We start from the raw sequence: 13,534 nt of genomic DNA on the forward strand, positions 1-13,534 counted from the left end.
AGCCCATGTCCTTAGAAGATCTGGGCCCTAATTCACAAAGTGAGCATTTTAGAGCTGCTGGCTGACCCTCTTGCTTTGTAGATTGGAGAACCAAGTCTCAGAAAGGAGCTTATAATTTTAATTATGAGCTCTGATTCTTTGATATTTTCTGCTACCCTTGATCACAGTTTTTGAAAGCCTTAAGAGTATATCAAGTGCTTTTGTTGGTTGCTTTTGATACATTTTCATAGGAGAGACTCTGAAATGTTATATTCTATTTTTAAACTGCATTGTGATTCAGTTCTTTTCAATATATTCTGAAACACCCAAGTTCATCTGTTCTTTCAACAAACTCACTATACATCTACTGTGTGCCTGGCACCAAAGTAGGTGCCATACATATTGTATGATGGGGTTTGCAGTGACATTTTAGTAAAAACTTCACAGGCTTCTGACATTTCCTGACTTTACAAAGGTAAGTCCCTTACTTTGGGACTTAGCATTTGGTACTGTCTGTATTTTATCTTTCTGCAAAATTGTCTTGATCCCCCAGGTAGACTGACTGTATGCTCTTGGAGCATACAGTATATATTTTATGTATTTTACTCTTTGTGTCCAAGAGCCTATAGTAGTTCCATGAATTATCTATAAATGGCAGGGTTGGATGTGACAGTTGGTGGATTTGTTAATTAAGCTGCAGACTATGTTTCTCATGGGCCTTATCTGTCTTAATTTTAGAAGATAGTGGCACAGCGTTCTTGCCTTCAGTTCTAATCTAATTTATTCTGATGAATATGTCCTTGGAAGGAGATAGCAGACATTTCCCCCAAAAAAGAAAATCTTGAGGGACCATGTGATTCTACTGATGTGCTGTGTACTCTTAATTGTAGGCACCTCTCTACTTTGGATCCTTGATATCTCCTCTTCCCCTTAATACCTAAGACAACTTCCATTTGGGGGAAGTGCAGTCAGAGGCTTCCTGGTCAAGGTCCACCTGATGCAAAGGATCAGCCCTTTCATCGCACCCCCAAGACCTTGCCATCCACCCTCTTCCTTCAGTCAAGAGACATCATTGGCTCAAAGTTGCCAACAGAATAAAATTCAGTTACTTGAATTTTCCCTAGACCATCTAAAGCCCTCCGCTACCTTGTCATCTCAACTCTGTCCTTCTTACATAGACCTCCCTCCCTCCCTCCCTCCCTCTTCCACATCCTGGACTACAATCAAAGCAGAAGCCTCCAGCTCCAGGACACACCTATCGTTTGCTCCCCTCCAGAGCACTTGCTGGTCTCTCTTCCAATGGCCACCAGATCTGCTTCTTCCCCATCACGTCTGCTGTTCACACTTACGGTGTCCCGCAAGTCTAAGACAAATGCCACTTCCTCCCAGAAGCCTTTCCCACACGGACTCTGTTTCTGCGGTATTACATCCTCTCGTTTGAGATGAGGCCTCCTTCTGCCTCGTTTTTGTGAGCATTTGCACAAGTATTTGCTTTTCCCTTTTCCTCATTTGCATCTCTCCTTTCTTACCAAGTATTCACTCTGCGCCAAGCATGGAGATACACAGATGTATCAAAAAACACATGGTCTCTGCTTCAAAGAAGTTTGCCAGTCAGATGGGGAGGCAGAAATAAACAGGAAGGATCAAAGCTTCATGCAAGATTTTTTTGTTTTGTCCACTACTCAATCTAAACTGCCTACAACAGTTCTGAGAACATAGTTGACACTCAAAAAACGTTTTGTTAAATGGTGATCTATCAAAAGTGTCATGTGTACATAAATATATAGAAACTATGTAAAGTCCAGTAAGACCACCAAGGAGGAAACACTCTGAGTCGGGCTTGGCAAAGATTCTACTATTGTTTTAGGCAAGGACTAGGTCTCCGTCCTCATTTCCCCACGTTGCTGTACTGAGCTTCATGAATTGTGGGTGCTTAGTAAATACACATGGCATTGGACCGAAGCTGCCTCCAGCCAAACCAGAAATCAGCATGTTCGATTTTCATATTCTTTACCCTGCATCATAGGACAAACTGGTCTTGGTACTGTTGCCAAACCTCTGTCCCTCATCTGCTTCCTCTCTGGGTTGACCCTGGGGGATTTGGAAAGTCCCTCATTGGCATCTCTCCTTTCTTTTTAAAATTTATTTGTTTTAATTAGTTACATATGACAGTACAATGACCTTGACATATCATACATTTAAATCACATGGGATACAATATCTCATTTTTCTGAGTATACAGGTTGCAGAATCACATTGGTCATGCAGTCACATATATACACACAGTAATAATAATGTCTGTTTCATTTTACTATCCTTCTTATCTCCAACAACTCCTCCCCTCCCATCACTTCTCTCTACCTAATCTAAGGTAGCGCTATTCTTTTTTTCTCTCACATCTTCATACATGTATTTTGTATAATAATGAGGGTCTCCTTCCACCATCCATGCAATTCCCTTTCTTCCTCCCTTTCCCTCCCACCCCTCTTCTCAATGTAGAGGTAATCTTCTTCCCATGCTCTTCTTCTCTTCCCCTTTTTGAGTCACCCCCCTTATATCAGAGGAGACATGCGGCATTTGTTTTTTTGGGGATTGGCTAACTTCACTTAGCAATTTGGAAAGCAGTATGGAGATTCCTTGGAAAGCTGGGAATGGAACCACCATTTGACCCAGCTATTCCTCTTCTTGGACTATACCCCAAAGACCTAAAAACAGCATACTACAGGGACACAGCCACATCAATGTTTATAGCAGCACAATTCACAATAGCTAGACTGTGGGCCAACCTAGATGCCCTTCGATGGATGAATGGATAAAAAAAAATGTGGCATATATACACAACGGAATATTACTCAGCACTAAAAAATAATAAGATCATGGCATTTGCAGGCAAATGGATGGCATCTCTCCTTTCTTAGCAAAGTAAAAAAACAAAAGGCATCATTTGCATCTCTCCTTTGCTTTTTGCAAAAGTGGAACGAGGACTGTCCACCCAGCCTTCCCTGCTAGAGTAGGTTCTCCCCTACCTCCCACCACCTCCACCAGGACTTGTTTGGACTTGTTATGACTTTGTTACATAATTGTTAAAACTGGTGGAGTTCGCTTCCCATTTATAGGCCGTTGCTTTTTCAATCTCAGTTCACTCTAGACATGGCCTTTTGTTCTAGAAATGCCTGGAGTTGTTACTGTGTGAGGTTTGATAGGCAGTTGATTAGCAGTGGCTGGATTGATGGAGCTTCTTATTACCTCCTAAGTAATTAACTTGATTCAACAAATGTTTCTTGAGAACCCACTCTAGAGCATGCCCTGAGCTAGGAAGGTGGGACACTCAACACCGAGAGATGAGGTATTCAGTCCTGCCTTCCACAAGCTGATAGATTTTTGAGATTGCGTGTGTGTGTGTGTGTGTGTGTGTGTGTGTGTATGTGTGTGTGTGTGTCTGAGTGGGGAGGAGAAGAAAGGAATTAAGGGAGATATTTCAGTAACCACAGAACAAGGCAAAATGAGGTTAAATGTCAAGAATCCTAAGAGGACAGACTTCCCAGACCATGAAGCTGGAAGGGGAGTCTGGACATGTTGATGGATTTAGGGGTGTGGAGGATTGCATAGCCTCTCTGAGGTGTTTTGCCATGAAAGAAACAAGAGAATCATGAAAATCAAAGGAAGCAGAGCTGCGTGGCACTCACAGCATGGATAGACAGCCTAGGAAAACAAGACTGGGCCTCGTTGGTCCTGTTGATGGGAAAACTCAATCAATATGCCTTCCAGATGCTCTCAGACACGGGCCCGAGCACCACAGACTAAGGCCTGGGCTTTAATCTTGAACTCTGCCTCCTGGGCCCACTCTGTGACCTTGGATGTACCTCCACAGATCTCAGCTTCTTAGTTGGAAACCAGTAGGCTGCGTATGTGTGGTCTAAGGCCCTCACAATCTGGAGGTTACATTTTCTAAAGTTGTATCCTCTCTCTGTGGGAAGTCCATATTCTGGCCAGAGCCGGGTCTTGGCCTGTCTGTGGTACCTTTATACCTAGTGAAGGATGGATTAACCAGGGAAAGTGCAGGGTGAGTGCAGGGGAGAAGGGCAACGTGGTGGAGGACAGAAGAGATGGTCTAACCTTTATTTTTTAACCATATTTAAGGATTTATTGCTCCTTTAGCTGCATAGCTGCAAAAAGAGAGAGAGAGAAAAAAGAAACTAAGTTTGGTGGTTTCAGAATGTTATTTATGTTGTTTTTGAGTAGGGATTTAGCAATGTAAACCTCCAATAAACTGTTTACATACATTTTTTTTCCAACCCAGTGGGCTCAATACTTACACTAACGCCTTGCTGTATTATTATAACTCACTAAGTAATTTCCATTTTCCTTCAGTGTCGGAACCTGCCAGAAGGTTGCAAGCTTTATCGTGTTTTTTTTTTTTTTTTTTACTTTGCTAAACTAAGCTTTTTTTTTTTTTTTTCCTCTTGCTTTACCAAGTCACTTTAAGACTCCATACCATATGTTACAAAACAGACTGCCCCATAGGAAGTGTGGGGTTTGCCATTTGGAGTGTGTGTTATTTGTCTTTACAGACATTTATGACCAAAGAAATGTAATCGAAAGAAGGGAGATGATTATTCATTATTCCATCAAGACCCTCCTCCTATTTTTTGTTTCTCCTGGAAAGTTTTGTTCCCCAATGCTTGTGACTGATTTGCATGTGATGAATATCCCCACAGGAAACACACAACCAGCTGGTTGCTGCCTAGCATTCAGAGTGTGGAGACTTCGGGTTCCAGAGCCCACTGACAGTGGGCTCAAAGTTGATGCTAGGTTTTATTTAATTTTTAATTTTTGATATTAGGGATTGAACCCAGGAGTGCTTAACCACTGAGCCACATCCCCAGCCCTTTTTACATTTTATTTAGAGACAGAGTCCCCCTAAGTTGCTTAGGGCCTTACTAAGTTGCTGAGGTTGGCTTTGAACTTACGAGCCTCCTGCCTCAGCCTCCTGAGTTGCTGGGATGATAGGCGTGTGCCACCATGCCTGGCCTGATGCTAGTTTTGAATTTCCATTCCGACTCTGAGGGTTTGAGCACTGGAAATTGTGAGAATGAGTGAGTTGGTTCACTTGTTAGCTGTTTAAGCTTGGAGCTTCTAGAAGCTCAAAGTCTGTTTTAGGGGCTGATCTACCTGAAAATGACAAATTTAATTCCTATAAAGTATTACCTGTCGATGCCACTGTCTGCCTCCAGCTTAACATCCATCATGGCATCAAAGAATCAGAGAATTTTAGTCAGGAGGAGCCTTAGAGATGCGATTCAACCCATTTCTAAATACTAGAACTGCCACTCTGAAGTCTTGGGACCTCTATGGTCAGAAGTTTCAAAAGAACTGCTAGAAAAATCAACTCTAGAATAAAATCCAGCCCTTATACCTTTGGTATCTCATTTAAGGCAGATCTGTTTTTGAGTATTGGTCATTTTGGCCTTTTTCTTTTTCTTTTTCTTTTTCTTTTAAATGAACAACAACTCTGATTCGGTGGAATTTCTATGGCATTTAATTTTTTTCATGAAGATATTTGATTAATTGTGAACTATGTGGAGAAAGATGATGAACTGAATTTGTAAGATTGGTTATAACTGTGAGAGAACAATTCTCACAAGAATTTAATGAAGAAAACAGAGGTAGCTGCTGGCTCTTTTGAGCTGTTATGAACATATGCAATAGTCCTGATTAGCATAATGATAGGGGGAATAAAATTGTGACTGCGTACATTGTGCAAAGATGTGGACTTAATATAAGGATCGTGGTATAGTGGTTAAGGCCATGGGCATGGCAATATCCTTGTCTGGTGAAGGAAGTTTCCTAGATCTGCCAATTATCAAGTCACCTGGTGCCTCAGTTTCCCTATAGTGTGCTATAATAATTGTGCTTGTTTATAAGATTGTGGTGAGGATTAATTTAGATGATACTTGTAAAGCACCGAGAAAGGAACTTGAGTCATGTTAAGGGCTCAACAAGCTTAAGCATTATCTATTTTCAATGAACACCCTGAGTGCTTAATAAAAGACCTTGGGACTTCTTGACAAATACATGTTTACAGTGTATCCATTCATTCCAATTATTCCAATAGTTATTTCCTGGTGTTCATTAAGATTTTTCATATTGCAATATATACATTTGTAATTTTTACATATACATATATAATTTTTTTTTCAGAATAAAAGCAAGAAAACTCCATTAACAAAATGAAGATCCAGCTAATCATAGTTGCTCTAATAATCCTTTGGACTGAAATATTGGCAGATCAGAGCCCAGGTACTAGTATATTTTATGTTGATTGTTATTTGGGAAAATAAATATGTCTCATCAAACCTAATTTTAATAAACAGAAAAGTAAATAATTTATTTGCTGAAAATCAAAGTACATGGCATTTGTTAGTAGTTGTACTATGCAATAACAAACAAACTTAATTTTTGAAAGATGGTACAAAGCCGGGGCAGAGGGATCATAAATCATGGTACATGTGGCTTGAAAAACTTTGATTATTCATTGACTTGCTTAAGTCTCAGTGTTCCACATCTTTATGAACACAGTCAATCCAAAATGTTTATAGGTCAGTTTGAATTATGGATGAAAATGGAAGAAAAGGAACCCCCCACAGAAAACATTCTAAGTATTTTTGGGGCCAAACCATTGCCTGCTTTTCCCCCCCAACCCCAAACGTGAAATGTACAGGTTGGGCATTCCTAATCTAGAAGTTCTGAATCTGAAATGATCCAAAATCCAAAATGTTTTGAGCTCTGACTTGACACCTAAGTAGAAAATTCCATACCTGACTTTCAATGACAGGTTGCAGCCAAAAGGTAGGCCCACTAAAAATATTATGTAAAAACTCCTCCAGATGTGTGTAAAAGGTGTATATGAGACATAAACAAATTTTGGGTTTAGATTTGAATTGCATCCATCCCTCCAAAAATATAATTATATACTTGCAAATATCCCAAAATTAAAAAAAACAACTTTTAGAATCTAAAACACTTCTGGTCCCCAGCATTTCCACTAAGAGATACTCAAAGTTTATGTATATGGAGTATAAAAAGTATGTTTTTCTTTTCTCCTTTAAACAGTTATAAAGAAGTATTTCCAACCCTGCACTGGGCCACCATAAGATTTCATGATGAATTTCTGAGTTACTTTGAAATTGTTGGACCTTTCCCATCATATCATTAGTTTTAGGAGCTGAGGTAATTGACAGAGGCTGCTGACACGGACACTATTAGTGCCTCCCCATGCCCAGATTCTAACCCTTCCCCAGCTGCTGTCAATATTACATGCAACAGCTGCAGCTGCCACTCACTTTCTGGTTTTCCCAGAGCCTCCATACCTAAGGAATTATGCCCATACCCTCTGCTTCCTCCTACTGATTTCTGGGGATGGCCTGCAGCTGATGACTGACAGAGGAGTACATAAAAACTGGTCCTCTTTCCTCAAAGAGGGAAAACTCTGCAGTAATGTATGCTTCTGAGTCATTTGCAGACCATACCTGACCAGACCAGATATATCCCTTTGCTCCATTCCTGTCTGATCCTGCTTTTAAACTACTTGCCTCTGTTGAACCCATCTACCTAAAGTCCCTGTCTCAGACTCTGCTACCAGGCTGTCCAACTCAAGACAGCTTCTTACTCTATGCTCTTTCCAAAAACTGCTGTTAGTTCTCAGACCACTTTGGAACTTTCTGGGGCTGGTATCATTATTGTTTATCCATTAGTACAGTGTTAGAATTTGGTGATTTAGAACTGAAAAAGAAAAAGTCAGGGCTGGGGATGTGGCTCAAGTGGTAATGTGCTCACCTGGCATGCATGGGGCGCTGGGTTTGATCCTCAGCACCACATAAAAATGAAAAAAAGATATTGTGTCCACTGAAAACTGAAAAATAAATATTAAAAAATTCTCTCTCTCTCTTTAAAAAATAAAAAGGGGGAAAAAAAGAAAAAGTCAGTTTTCTCTGGCATAAACTGGAGCAAGAAAAATCTGTTGGCTAACTTTACGAAAGTCCTCTTATATGACATTTTAGCAAAAACAAGCACACTTTCTTCTGTTTGACTTCTGGAAGACACTTTCCTTGGTATTTTGCTAGACCTATAAATGAGGACATAATTTGCTAGACCTATAAATGGTGGTCTAAAATGTAAAGGTTAAACAATAACCTTATTTTTGTTGTCTTTGGATTTTGATAGGGCCAGGCCCTGACTATGCAGATGTGGTATTTCTGGTGGACAGCTCTGATCACCTGGGAGTTAAGGCCTTCCCATTTGTGAGAACATTCATCAATAAAATGATCAGCAGTCTCCCCATCGAGGCCAACAAGTACCGAGTGGCCCTGGCCCAGTACAGTGACATGCTCCACAATGAATTCAACCTGAGTACCTTCAGGAGCAGGAACCCCATGCTGAACCATCTCAAGAAGAACTTTGGGTTCCTTGGCGGATCCCTGAGGATAGGAAACGCTCTTCGGGAGGCTCACAGGATCTACTTCTCTGCACCTACTGATGGAAGAGACAGGAAACTGTTTCCTCCTATTTTGGTGGTCCTGGCTTCAGCGGAATCCGAGGATGAGGTGGAAGAGGCTTCGAAGGCCCTGCGGAAAGATGGGGTGAAAATCATCTCCGTGGGGATGCAGAAGGCTTCCGAGGAAAACCTGAGGGCCATGGCCACATCTCAGTTTCACTTCAAACTTCGGACGGTCAGAGACCTCAGCATGTTCTCCTCAAACATGACGCAGATCATCAAGGATGCGACCAAGTACAGAGAAGGAGCAGTCGATGTTGATGTACAAGGTAAGGAAGCCACATCGAAGTACTGGAAGTTTCAGCACAACATCCTCTTATTCTGCCTTTGCTCATATTGTTTCTCTGACAGCCTTCTTACAGCCCAATAACTCCTCTGACATTAAAATCTCAACCCTATACTCTTATCCTCTTATGTCTTTTAGGGTCTGACAGTTCCTTCCTTGTGAACACCTGTGACCCCTGTAATTCCCACAATTATCCACTTCTGTTTGCCCTCTTTCCCAGCAATGGACTGGTAGTGCCACAAGGGCAAAATGGGCAACTTGTATTCTTTGGGCTTAGAAAATGAGCTGGTGTTCTATTTCTTAGTGAATGAATACATGAGAGTCTTACAGTTACAAAAATAAGATCCTTGTCTGTTTTCTTTCCCTCGTGGTCCTGGTTCATTTGAAGTACTCAGTAAATACCCATCAATTCATGTCTAGCGGCACCCGGTGGGAATGGTAACCTTAGAATGAGACTTGTTAGCCCATGCTCCTGTTTTGCATTCATCCAAGCAGAAGAGGGATACAAGTTGTGCAGTCGTGTGACACTGTGGACCTCAGTCTTGAGCTGTGTGGCTCATCCCTCTCTGAGCCATTTTCCCCTTAGATGTTAAATTTCTCTGATAAAGCCAGAAGTTTGACTTATGAGCTCTCCGAGTCATAGGATCATCTTATGCTGATATCTTCATGTTTAAGACACATTTTTTTCCACATTTTTACTATACCAACTGGTATAGTACAAGGTAGCCTGAACTCAAAAGATCAGGACAATGCCATTAGCTGGCTCTGTGATCTAGATGCCATCTATCTAGGCCTTTCACCAGCACCCTCATTTGTAAGATGTATGAGGTGGTAGGCTTGGAACTTCCTTCCTGGTCTACCACTCCTCGTCCAGTCTCATAGCCACAGCTGTGGGCTGATTGTTCCCCTACCCCAGTCAGACCACAAAAACTTTAATAACAAGTAGCCTTCATGAAATTATTTCCCTTGTATTATTATGTGATCAGTGCTCAGGACACCAGTTGTCTTCACATTGTTTGGATTATCTAAGTTGGTGTTGGCTTTTGCACTTTCAAATATGACTTCCAAAGTGCCCTGGGAATTGACATCCAGCCGAAGAAAGGGGAAAAACATGGAGGAAGATCACCCCAGGAGAGTTTTAGGGGCTTAGCCTGGTGGAGGATAACACTACTTCTGCTCGTAAGCTGCTGCCCATGCCTAGCTGCCCATTCCCAGCTCTTGGGAGTGGTAGTGGTAGTTCACTGGTCAGATCTTCGTTGCATGGCCACATCTAACTGCAAGAGAGGCTTGAAAATCAGGTCTAGCTCTCTGCTCAAGAAGCAGAAATGGGCCTGGTGTGGTGGCGTAATAGGCCTGTAACCCCAGCGACTCCGGAAGGTGAGACAGGAGAATTGCAAGTTCAAACCCAGCCTCAGCAACGGGGAGGGGCTAAGCAGATCAGTGAGACCCTGGCTCTAAATAAAATACAAAATAGGGCTGGGCGTGTGGCTCAGTGGCCAAGTGCCCCTGAGTTTAATCCCCCCCCCCAAAAAAAAAAGCAGAAATGAGGTTTGGAAAGAATCTAGAAGACTCTCTTCACAGTGTTGCCCTTGAGGTATTGGGGAGTTCATTTTCCTTCACTCCTCACTGCTTTGGGGAAAAAAAATGTAGAAGCTATAGCAAGTCCTTAGGGCATATGGAAGAGATATCCCGTGGCCTTCCACCCTGGGGACAAAGGAGATCCTCTCTGAGCTCACTGGGGGCAATGGGGCTTTACCAACTACTTAGAGGGCTCTGTGCAGATTATGTTTCTGTCACTACTTCTAACTCACCTCACAGCAGGGTTGTACGACAAGATATTGCTTGGCCAGATCCTGTCTTTGCCTTTTGGAGATTAAGATTTAGAGATTAAGAGATTTATAGTCAGGAAGGTCTGGGTTCAGACCCTGGCTTGTCTGCCTCAGACCTTGAATAAGCTTACTTAACCCCCGAGCTTCAGTGTCTACCTTGCAACACGAATGAGGTGACTTGTATGGCATTTGGCATGTGGTTTACTAGTATCAGTAGTAATAAATGTTTGCAAATAAATAATAACCGAGGAGGTCATACTGGGAGTCTATTTTACTCTACCGTGTGGGATTCAGAGTAGATTGGAAGACTTATAAGATCATTTTTTAATTCCACCAAGATTGTTGACCTCTCACTGGGTGCCAGGCACTGAAGGGATAGAGATAGTAAAACATGCCTCCGACTGCTAAGATCAGAGAAGCTAAGGGGTAGTTTGTTAGTGAGATGAAGCTTATCTCTTGGCTACACTTTCCACAGTGGAGGTCTGTCTGTGCTTGGAGTGGCTGTGTATGTGAATATGGCCCACTGTTCTTTAGAACCCAGATTCAGAGAACCAACTGCTCATGTGGCATTTCCTCTGGGATGCTCAGTGGCATCTGAAGCTGAGTAGGTCAGAAACAGAACTCTTGAGTCCTCTCTATAACATGTTCTTCCCGCTCTCTTCCCTAACTTACAAAAAGACACCCCCACCATCCACTCGGTTGTTCAGGTAAGAAGCCCAGGAAATTTCTATTTCTGCATATGCTGTCAACTCTTGCATCCAATTTGTTAAGTGTTTTGTTCTCCTTCTCAATCATGTGTCAAAATGACCCTGGTTGTGCATCTCAGCTGCTTTATCCTTTCTAGAACCATTATCTCTTTCTAGAGCCATTGTTTTTTTTTTAATTGTTATTCCTGAATTCATTATTTCCCTTCAGTAAATCAGAGCGACACTTAAAAGATTTGAACTGAATCATGTGACTCCCAGGTGATCTGGGCTCGTCTCCCTCTGACCTCGTCCACCAATGTTTCCACGGCTTTCAGCCGCTCTGGGCTTCTTGCTGGTTCCAACCATTTGGTTTTCTTTCTACCAGAATTCCTCTTTCTTCAGATTTCCACACGATTGAATCTTCAACCCAAATGAGTTCCTCTCAGAGAGGACTTTTTTTGACTTCTTCATGTGTGAATTAAGTTAGAGTCCCCTACCATTCCATTTCCCCAGCATAGTTACTCGATAAGGTCACCTGTTTTATTTCCTTTCTAGCACTTATTACTGTCTGAAATAATATATCTGCCCTCCCCTTCAAATGTGAGCTCCCTGAAGTCAGAGATGTCACTGATAACTCTTGCCTGCATCCCAGCTCTTGGGAATGGTAGTGGTAAAGACAGTGGTAGTCCTACTGGTGGTGGTGGTTGAACTGGTAATGAAGGTGGTGGTCTAAATGCAGTTGAGTATAGCAAGGCTGGTAGTGATGATGGTCACCCTGATGAGGGTGGAGGTGCAGGTGGGGATGGTGATTATGCTGCTGGTGGCAATTGTACTGGTAATGGAGGTGGTTATACGGTGGCTTCCATAGAGACGATGGTGAATGTCGGGTGTGGTAGCAAAATTGGTAAGTAGCATTCTTTAGATAGAGGGAAGAGCATATGCAAAGCCTCTGAAGTCAATGACCTTGAAAGTCTTGTTCAGAGTTTTGAGCTTTTGTTTGCTAAGATAAAATATTGCTCTGCATCTGTCATGACTCCCTCTATTTTCACTCATGCCTTTTGGAAATCAGTAAAGTACCTGTCTTACTCTGGGCTAGTGCTTTATCCTAATCATCATACTTTTTTTTTTTCCTCTCCATAGTTCCCTTCCTTACATCCTGTCAGAAAGATTCACTTGCCGACCTTGTGTTCCTGGTGGATGGGTCACTTGGGACCCAACAAAATTTAAGAGACCTGCAGAAGTTCCTGGAGAACATAACCAGCTCCTTAGATGTGAATTCTGATTGCATTCGGCTTGGACTGATGAGCTACAGCACGAGGGCTGAGACAATTTCTTTTCTGAAATCCAGCACAACCCAATTTGAATTTCAGCAGCAAATCAGGAAGCTTTCCCTTCGGGATGGGAAATCCAATGCTGGGGCTGCCATCGATCAGTTGAGGAAGGAAGGTTTCTCACAGTCCAGTGGCAGCAGAAGGGCACAGGGGGTCCCTCAGATTGCAGTCCTGGTCACCCACAGATCATCAGATGACGAGGTGCATGAGGCTGCATTGAACCTTCGGCTGGAAGGCGTAACTGTGTTTGCTATGAACATCAAAGGGGCTAACAGGACTCAGTTAGAAGCAATAGCATCTTACCCTACAGAAGAGACAGTTTCCACCTTGAACTCCTATGCAGCGTTGGAATCTTACAGTAATAACTTCCTGAAAAAGCTCCACAATGAAATATGGACCCAAATTTCTACTCATGCTGAACAAATTAACCTTGACAAAACTGGTATGTTTTTAAAAATATGTATTTCTTATTCTATAGTAAACTGAAAGGTTGCCTAGTGTTGGGGCAGGGGTGAGGATTGAACACAATTGGATAAGGGAGCTTTTAGAATTATGGGAACCAAAACCAGATTTGGGTCACGGTTGCATAACTTTGTAAATTTACCAAAAAAAATCATTGAATGATATACTCACAATGGATCAACTTCATAGCAGGTAAGTAAGTCATGCCTCAAAAAACATGTGTAAATAAAGTTGTACGTGTTAACTGTAAAATATTTTAATTGTGTGAATGGATATAAATTAGGAAAGTAAAATCACCTGAAATCCTATCTTCAGATAAAACTATTAACAATTATTTCTCTTTTATAATAAGATATAAGGGGGAGGTACTGGAGATTGAACTCAGGGGCACTTAATCACTCAGCCAT

At 41.9% G+C, this 13,534-nt stretch overlaps 1 protein-coding gene across 1 annotated transcript in view; it reads left to right on the forward strand.

The window, feature by feature from the left end:
- The window catches only part of Col6a5 (collagen type VI alpha 5 chain), a 158,252-nt gene that overhangs the window by 53,525 nt on the left and 91,193 nt on the right, over positions 1 to 13,534 (forward strand). Inside the window, exons 2-4 of the mRNA XM_026383975.2 lie at positions 6,181 to 6,279; positions 8,203 to 8,802; positions 12,475 to 13,107. Of these exons, the coding sequence (XP_026239760.2) occupies positions 6,210 to 6,279; positions 8,203 to 8,802; positions 12,475 to 13,107 (1,303 nt within the window). The 5' untranslated portion in view covers positions 6,181 to 6,209. The remainder of the gene's footprint in view (positions 1 to 6,180; positions 6,280 to 8,202; positions 8,803 to 12,474; positions 13,108 to 13,534) is intronic.

Source organism: Urocitellus parryii, chromosome 2 (assembly GCF_045843805.1).
Source record: "Urocitellus parryii isolate mUroPar1 chromosome 2, mUroPar1.hap1, whole genome shotgun sequence".
NCBI classification, from domain to species: Eukaryota; Metazoa; Chordata; class Mammalia; order Rodentia; family Sciuridae; genus Urocitellus; species Urocitellus parryii.